Consider the following 9,760-nt stretch of genomic DNA (forward strand, 5'->3'; position numbering starts at 1 on the left):
AATGCATCTTAGAGATCATTCCTTATGTTGTTCCCGAAATAACTGCTTTTAAATTGTTTATTGTCATCTAAAATATTGTGTTTCTCTCATCTACTTGTTTGAGTTATGTTAAGTTGTCACAAATGGATATAAGGAAAGGAAATCATAAAAAGATATTTTTATATTCTAAATTGTATTAATTTATATCAGCATCATCATTATAGCTTGAGAGCAGCTTTAAAATCTCCAAAGAATTTTCATATTTCCTTGTATGTATTATGTAGAATTCAGCTTGCTAGGTTTCATTTAAATAGATTTAGCTTAAGACTATATAGTTGGTCCTCTGTATGTGCAGATGTGGAGAGCCGACTGTACTATATCATTTTATATAAGGGACTTGAGCATCCATAGTTTTGGGTATCCATGGGGTGGAGGGCGGGGTCCTGGGACAAATCCCCTGCAAATAATGGGGGAGGACTGTATTGCTCACAACCCCATCTTTATTCAGTCATCTACAAATCCTGGTTCTAGAAGGTGTTAGTTCCTGATTCACTGTCTCTTTCTCTCTATCCCAACCCATGTCACAAAACTAGGTGATTTGAGTAACCATGTAGATGATATTCAAATATGTCTCAATACTTGAAATTTTCCCCTTCAATGATTTTGGTCTCTAGCCCACCTTGGACTCTTTTTCATATTCATATTCTAGACTTTGCTATTACCAAAAATTGCAACTCTTCTACAATCTCAACTTTGAGATTCTATTCTTCATTCTATCTTCAACAAATCTTTGACTGTACCGTTTAATGACTACAAATTACTATCAAATGTCCACTTATTCATCCAATAAATATTCATGTGTCTACTCTGTGTCATGCTGTGGGCTAGGTGCTGGTTATACAACACTGAGCAGCACACTTTTGGGGGAGAGAGAGATAAACAAAATAAAACATTGTGAGAGTGAGAGTAGAATTTAGCAGAATAACTATGAGCTAGAGTGCTTGTGCAGGTAAGACATGATGATGTCTTGAACTAAGGTGGTGACAAATTAAATAGAAATTGTCAGATTTGCAATATATTAGAAGCCGAATGGATAGTACACACAATTATAGATTGTGAGGGGACTGAAAACGAGGAAGGAGCAGACTATTGTATCACGGAGTATAAAGATGAGAACTTCAGGAAGAATTGGATGTGGAGAAGATGAGTAGTGTGGCTTTGGACATGTTGTGATGAGAACCCCAGGAACTAATGGAGACACGAAGTAAGCATATGAATATATGAGAGATTTAGGCAGGAGATGAAATTTGGAGAAAAATAGATGCTATGAAAGTGGGTAAAACTGCCTAAAGTAGAATAAAGTTATAGCCTGAGTAGACAAGATATAGAGCCATGTCCTGGCTACCTCCAAATTTTAAAGTCAGACAAAGAAGCAAGCAAAGGAGATTGAAGAGACGCGTACACTGTTATGGTAGCCACAAAAGAGAGAACAGTGATTCAAAGAAGGTTGAGATAAGGTAAAATTTCAAGAGGAAGGTAGTAGTGGTGATTGTTGAATGTTTCTGAAAGGTCAGTCATCTTACATATTGGAAAATCTTCACAGATTTTGATAAAATCGAGGTCATTGCTCACCTTAACCAGAGCAATTTTTATAGAATTGGTGTGGAAGAAACTACACTGAAGTAGGTTGAAGTGTAAATGGGATGTGAGAAAGTACAGAGAACATGAGTAGAAAGAAAGGTATATGTCCTACATCTTATGGTTGAAATGTACTTAAGTAAACTCCCACTGATGGAAATTTAAATTGCTTTTGATGTTTACTTTCATTAGCAAAAAAGTGCACGTGTACTTTTTGCCATTTTTCCTGATTATTTCCTTAGGATACCTTCCTAGAAATCATCATCTTCATCATCATCATTATCATATCATATATTATTGGACAAAGTGTATAAACTTAGTATAGTTAAGAGCATCGCATGGTTTGATTAATTCTATTCAGTTTTCTTATGTATTGGGGGTTACATTTTGCTTTCCAGTTCCACTACTGGAATTAACCAGTAATTAGGTGAATTAACAAGCACCCCTGTATATGTAAGAGCATAATATAAAGGATAACTAACTTCTGGTCTCCTGGGAAAGTAGCTTAAATGAGCATGAGTTTCTCTAGTGAAGTCTAGAAGCAATTGGCTTTACAAAAATTATCCCCCATATCTCTATTCGGTAACATTTTCTATATTATTTTTACAAATAAAACAGCTTCAGGAAGTAAATACATCTAAATTACTACATGGAATTTTTAGCTAATGTTTTGTATTACAGAAAATGTACATATCAAGCCATTATAAGTCATCATTAACTATGGATAGAAAAAATCTGAATAGATTGTTTTGTGTTCTGTATTTTGAATTACTTTCTTCCTTGTTAGCATTTGTATATTTTTCTATTATAAATATACTTATAGACTCAAAGATCCATTGATTATGAGCTAATATTACAATATAATTTGTTACAAAAGAATTTAAATGTTACCTTTAATATTTGTCTTTTATGTGTTTTAGAGTACCTAATTTGTTGGCAGAACATGGCTCACTGGGGTCTGGGGCCTACAGATCAGTAGGTGAATGGCTAGAAGCAATCAAAATGGGCCGATATACAGAGATTTTCATGGAAAATGGATACAGTTCAATGGACGCTGTGGCTCAGGTGACCTTGGAGTGAGTAATTTTTCTGATAATTTTTTCATAATTGCTGGGGTGAGAAAAATTGTTCAGAAACCAATCTGGATGAGGTCAAGGGAAATCATTTAACCTTTGTCCATGTACGGCAGCTTTCAAAGAAGCCTCTTCATTTTTAGCCTGTATTGTTAACAACTGCATGGTTAATGCTACTTGTGGCCAGTATCTTTGCTTCTTTACTTCAAACAAATAACATTTGTGTACTTGAATAATTGGAATAACATCTCCTTGGCAAAATGCTGGTACTTTGTGTTGTGGAAAAGATGTTTTCTTGACAAAGTTTTTATACTGATACCTATGTTATATGAATGTAAATACAAAACAAAACAAACTGTAAGCACAATTGGTGTGGCTAGCCCTAAATAACAACAAAACATACTCTTAAATTTTGGCTCTGATGAATACCCAGGTAACATCAGCTTAAGCAAAGCTTCCCAGGCAGGAATCTTGTTTACTCTCTAAGTGGTGCATATTATATTCTTGCAATCCAAGGATATATTAGATCCTGCCTCTGATTTGTTATTTGGTACAATCTCAGTGGAACCAATTGTGCCCTTTTCTGTTTGCACGTTTAAGATAAAGTTTATCAAATCTTATTAAATAAAAACCACTAGAGTTAAATATTGAATTCTTTAAGGTTGTAAGTTGTTTGTATCTTATTATATACTCTGTATGTGTAATTACTTTAGCCTAATATTTGTTATTTGTGAAAATTAACTGTTGTTATGGTGGTTACATCTAGATTACATTAACACGAATGATGTTTTAACCTGTGAATATAATGATAACTTAGTTCAAATTACCTACAAATTCAAAGGTTAAAATATTGTTGTAAGGTTTAAAACATGGTAGAACCTTCTAAAGCACTAAACCACAGACCTTCTTCCATTACTTCACATAATATGAACACTGAGTGCTTGGTTCTCACCATTTCTATTCTGGCATTCTCTGGTTCATTGAATTCACTGCCCATCCACAAAAAGGTAACAGGGTACCATCATTTATCACCAATTAATGTCACATTCTCTCAGCATTTCTCTTCTCCATAACTATAGCTAAAAGGACCTAAAATCACCACTCAGCTGGCTATCTTAATTTATTGAATCCCATTTTCATCATCACCACTAAATCATATATACTTGATGACACGTATACTTTGCCCATTATTTCTTTGGACACTCAAAAAACTCATCTGTCCTATACTTAAAATAATAAATGGAAAATTTTACTGATAATTTAAAACTATTTTTACATGATTGCTCTTTAATTTTTCAGTAAAAATGGTCATTTTAATTTATTAAAGTCATTTGTCATTTTATATTAAAATGATACTGTAGGTATTTCTTCTACCCAATGTCAGATTACTTGTAAATATATAATAAAACTATTTGCATTAAATGATGTCTCTTTTTTTAATTAAAATAGCACATATACATGTATATATTTATATCCACTACATTTTTGCTTCTCCCTTCAGAGAATAGTTATAATCACCAATAATGGCTTTTGCATTAACTACCTCTGTTTTACTTTCTTTGGGGCCCCCAAATATTGTAAATATGTTGAGTGTTTTAGAATTATGGTTTCACTTTTTCTTATTTCTTTTAATTCCTTTCTCTTTACTTTCCTAGTTTCCCTTCTATCTCCAAACTCTCTCATTTTGTCTGTTTTCTTTCAAGCCCTAATAGCTTCTTCTATCGTCTTATGATGGTCTGCAGCTCATTTCTATTTTCCAGTATTTTTGTCTGGTCAATTCTTCTCTACTTGGTTCAATTTCTTCTCTCTCTGTTACTTTGGTAGCTTGTTGCCTCCTGCTATATTGCCTCCTTTCAGATATTTTATGTTTTAATTTATTTACTCTGACCAGAAGAGTAAGGTGAAATTAAGAGACTTACCAACATCTTCCTGTTCAGAGAATGTTAGTCACCATGTGTCAATTGCTTGAGTTTCCTGGGACCATAATAACACATTCCTTACTAGGAACTGAGCCAGCCAACCTTAACCACAGTGAAGCTGATTTATTGGAGAGTCCAACACCTTTTAAATACATGTCCTCTTGTTTATTGTGGTTTTTTTGTTTTGTTTTTTGATTTTTATAAATATTTGAATTGTAGGGCTGATTTTTTTTAATAAATTTATTTATCTTTTATTTATTTATTTTTGATTTATTTATTTTTGACTGAGTTGGGTCTTCATTGCTGCGCGTGGGCTTTCTCTAGTTGCAGCGAGCAGGGGCTACTCTTCATTGTGGTGCACGAGCTTCTCATTGCGGTGGCTTCTCTTGTTGCGGAGCATGGGCTCTAGGAACACGGGCTTCAGTAGTTGTGGCACACGGGCTCAGCAGTTGTGGCTTGAGGGCTCTAGAGTGAAGGCTCAGTAGTTGTAGCGCACAGGCTTAGTTGCTCTGTGGCATGTGGGATCTTCCCAGACCAGGGATCGAACCCATGTCTCCTGCATTGGCAGGTGTATTCTTAACCACTGCACCACCAGGGAAGTCCTGTTTATTGTGTTTTTGACCATATTTTTTTCCTATTAGTAAGAACATATTTTTCAAAATATTATGTTAACTCACAAAAGAGTGGGTAATCAGTTACTTGTTTGGTCAGAAATATAAGAAACAAAATTATCTATGCATTTTGCTTGCCCTTCACCAAAAAAAGTCAGTCATTATTAAGGACTATGGCAAAGGAACAGGGATATCAGTAAAGACAAACTCTTAAATACTTAATGATTTATTTATACACGGTCTTTGCCTATATCTAAACAATAATTTTATGTAGCCTGTATAATACTATAATAAAATAAAATATTAGTGCCAGTATTATTGCCAGAGTATAATAGAAACTGAGAAATGGAAGAAATATTCATACCTGTAATAAATGCTTAGAAAAAAAACCTAAAATTAATTAATATAAAGCAAAAGATCAAACTGCCATATACCTACATAAGAAAAATATGCTATAATTTGCGCCATTAAATTTGTTCTCATGGTGGGTTTAGAATAAGGAAGAGTAAACAATTATGGTTTTTCAGAACCACATACTTTGGTGAAAATTTCCTTCACATAAAGGTTTAATTTTATTTATGTTTTTTTTTTTTTTTTTTTGCCAGCACATACATGTATGGCTTGATGTGGAATAGAAATGAAATATTTCAAGATCTTAGAGTTAAAATGTGTTCAATGAAAGTGGCTTTCAACCTTAGATGTTTCTGTCTGCTGATCTCTGTGCCTAAACTTTGCTGTTCTGTGAAGAGTACTCATATTAGAACAATTGTTGTAGCAGTAATTACGCAATCTGTACTATGGTGTTTAAGTGCAGTGAGTTATGGTCGATAGGGGGAATTGTGAGCTTGAGGTGAGCTGCAAAATGAATCCAAAGATTTGAATTAAGGACGGTATTACAGCTGTTTTTTAAACTTCTTGTCAGACCAGTACTATCAACTTTTGATTATTCAGAAAATGAGCAAAGTCCAATGAACTTAAATATTATGTCAATTGTGTGTAAGCTGAAGAGATTCCTATTAGTATCATTTATTAAAATGGGGTCTTAAAATATTAAAATATTTTAAAGGAAAGTGTCACAAATCTAGAGCCAAAATTTGTGCACACTAATTCAAATAAATTTAACTTATCATTATGCATAATTTATTATATGCCTAAAATACACATAGGAGAGCTTACTGTCTTCTGTGCTCTACATAAGTAAGCTAAAATGTCTAGTGAAACCCTCACAAGGTCTCAACTGTTGAAAAACATAACCAAATCATGGTTAAGTTCTCTCTTGCCAAATATATGATAAATATAATCTTGTACAGTACATATATAATGATTATCAGGATTCTTCTAAGTGAACCAAAAAGGTCCAAATATACAACTGCATAATAAAACTATGACAAAAAGAATAAGCACTGAAATTTAGTGAATATTCATTAAACTCTCTTCTCCCTTCTCCTATCCAGCCAGTGTTGGTGGGGCTAAGTACCAATGATATGGCTAAAAGGTGTGTAAAGAAGAAGGGAGAAGAATGTAAAGGAATGTTTCCTCTACAAGTGGATGAACTACATCCTGAATAATCAAGAGCTGGTTCCAATATCAACTAAACACCTCTTGTTATTCACTTTTCATTCTGCCATTTTAGCACCATAATATCAGTGTTTTCCATTATTTAATATTATGGAATAACATTTGAAAAAAAGATTGGAATGTCTTCACAACAATGGCAATTCATTATATTTGCAGCGTTTCTAAAACTAACCATGCTTTGTTGACAAAATCCAAACCATTTTTAATGTAACAGTACTATTCTCATCATGTTTAGATTCATAGGCCTATGCTGAAATATAGTTCATCATCATTAGAATTGGCTTTGGGTATTACTTAAGATTACACGTGGTCATGATAAAAATTAGTATAATATTTGTAAAGGGGACACACCTAAAACTTTGCCTTGCTACAGAAATTCCTATATAGAAAAATGAAATAGTAAAATACATCTTAAACCATTTTCAAGTTTTTTTTCAAAAATCATTGCAAATAGAGCAGCACCTTCATCATGAAATGTAAAATACTTCAATTTTTATCAAATTTCTCTCACATTATTACTGTTAAATTGACCATTTAATATGTACTTTAAGGAGTAAAATGGAAATTGTTGGAAATCACAAAAGTGTGAGACAAAACTACATAAAAGAAAATACTTTAATGTACTTATCAATATTGGAATAAAGTTACTTAACCTTTACCAGAAACATTTTTCTAATACCTTTTTAATTCTCATTTGTAGTATTATTAGAAAAATAATAAACGGGACTTTTAAAGAAACTACTTTGCTGCTGAGAACAAGTTTAACTGCATTAATAATCTTATTTCTCCGCACTTTTTAACTGTAAATCACATTGTATAAAGGTAAATGTATATTGCATGCATTATAAATGCTACTTTCTAAATCTCTGCACATTAATTTGACAGCTTTTGAAATGACAGATCAGATTTTAAAAACAACAGCATTCCATTAAAGACATAATTTATGGCAGTATGTAAAACTCAATGCTGTGTTTTCATAATTCCGTTTATCCCATGGAAAGAGGGGTAGAGGTGGGAGGTGAGATGGAGGAAGAGAGAGGAAGAAGGAGAGAGAGAATTTCAGTGGTCTGACCTTCCGTATGAATCTTAGGGGATAATCAGATCATAAGATGACCCTAAATAAAATTTTATGCTTGGGAAAATTCAAACAAATTTAATTTAAAATCTAGATATATGAAATGTTCTGAAGAAGGACAGGTTTTATTTGCCTGTAAACACAAACTCTATAACTGTATTAATCCAATACAATTCCTTAAAACATTCATTCTTTAGCATGATATAGATGCCACAAAAAATTTATATTCCCAAAGCACTGAACCAGAGTCTTTCTTGCGGTTATTTGCAGAGAATGAGGTTATATTTACATATAATATAATAACAGGTTAAGACAGTGGAAACAAAAATAAGTCAAACTAGTGATTTCATAAGAGTTAGACAAAACAACCAAGAGTTGGAATATGGAATACATACACGCATACACCCATGCCCCGCCCCCCATAGACACACACTTCAAATTAAGGTTTTGGTATTGTATATGCAAAGTCCACCCTGTTTGAGCAGGAAAACCTGTAAAATTTTTTCAGGTCTTTCAGAATAAACTGTAATAGATATTTTCAAAACCTCATTCCTATTAATTGGGTTGGCCATATGAATTGTGCAGTTTAAGTATGTATATATTAAATCAGTACTTTCAAATCTGAATTTGTCAGAATCACCTGTAGGTTTATAAAGCATATGATAAAACATATGTTTTAAACTTGATTTCAAGTACTAATTATTTACATTCTCTAGTAGAGGTTGATTGCTTTCAGTTTAAGAAATTTTAGACTCTTTTCTCCTGACTTAGGTCCAAAGTTTGGTAGTGAGCACCTGTGAATTCTCTTATCTTCTCAATTCATGATGCAAAAGTTACATGTGGAAACATGAGCGTATTAGTTAGCCCTTAACTGTAGTTGCCATGAAGTATACTTCCATAGATTGTGTTACCATAGCTTCAGTCAAAGAAGTATGCATTTGGTTTCCTTTACTAGATATCTTCTTTCTTTTAGAATTTTGGATATTTGATGTTATATATACAGAGTTCTCATTTTACAGATGAATAAATAATTACATGTAATTTAAAGTTCTTTGCTCAAAATTATATCTCAGAGAAATGAGAAATTAAGAGTGTGGACTTTGGTGTCAGATTCTTGGTTTTCGTCCCGGCTCTGCTAAGACTGGCTGTGTTATCTAGCCAAGTGATTGCTTTTTTTTTTTATAGCTATTTGCCATTTGCTAAAACTCTCATAAGAAATCAAGAAAACATAAAAAGAAAAAGACACCTAAGGTATTATTTAGATAAATAATTATTTCCAATAATAATACACATGGAGGTTAAGTACCCATTTATTCAATTTGTATCCTCTGATAATTAAGAGATTTCTTGGATCTTCCAAAACTATTCAATTTTACACATAATGATTCTAGTGTCATTGTGTCCAATTCTGAAGAATTCTAAGAATCTGAAATTGATGCATTTACTGAATGCAAAAATATTCTACTTTTAGCATAATGTGTTAAATAGAGTAATTATCTAAAGAAATCTAACATACCAAACATCCCTTGTCATTTAAAAATCTTGAATTGTTAATGCTCATTTTTTATAATTAACGTTATTATTTGCCAAACGTACCTGAATTATTATATTTGCCAAACGCATATTTTGGGAAAATAGAATTCCTGAATATCCTATGAAATAACATTTTAAAACCATGAGCACAGGCCTTGAGCTCCATAATATGACAGTAGTTTAGGAATCTAAACATTTGTAATTTTCTTTTGAATAATAAGCTTGTTTAAAAGAAACAGTATGAAAGCATCTTGGTTGAAAAGACTGCTTGATAGCGTGTAATCTTCAGAATGCTCTAAATGCCCATAGAGCCTAGATGTATTTGATAAAGGAAGAAAACTCCCCTACTTTGGG

At 32.7% G+C, this 9,760-nt stretch overlaps 1 protein-coding gene and 2 long non-coding RNA genes across 12 annotated transcripts in view; 1 reads left to right on the plus strand and 2 right to left on the minus strand.

The window, feature by feature from the left end:
• Positions 1-9,760, minus strand: part of LOC309661923 — an 865,375-nt gene that overhangs the window by 643,627 nt on the left and 211,988 nt on the right. The gene's annotated exons all lie outside the window — the stretch shown is intronic.
• The window catches only part of LOC309661915, a 550,870-nt gene that overhangs the window by 410,172 nt on the left and 130,938 nt on the right, over positions 1-9,760 (minus strand). The window lies entirely within an intron of this gene.
• The window catches only part of EPHA5 (EPH receptor A5), a 323,332-nt gene that overhangs the window by 303,176 nt on the left and 10,396 nt on the right, over positions 1-9,760 (plus strand). For 6 of the 10 annotated variants that reach the window (XM_082463744.1, XM_082463748.1, XM_082463747.1 and 3 more), the window contains one exon: positions 2,538-2,693. In XM_082463744.1, coding sequence (XP_082319870.1) covers positions 2,538-2,693 — 156 coding nt within the window. Of the gene's footprint in view, positions 1-2,537; positions 5,967-9,760 lie in introns of those variants that run through there. The other 4 variants (XM_082463750.1, XM_082463753.1, XM_082463754.1 and 1 more) reach the window with 1 other exon arrangement.

This window comes from Balaenoptera physalus (genome assembly GCF_965194825.1).
Source record: "Balaenoptera physalus genome assembly, chromosome: 5".
NCBI lineage: Eukaryota > Metazoa > Chordata > Mammalia > Artiodactyla > Balaenopteridae > Balaenoptera > Balaenoptera physalus.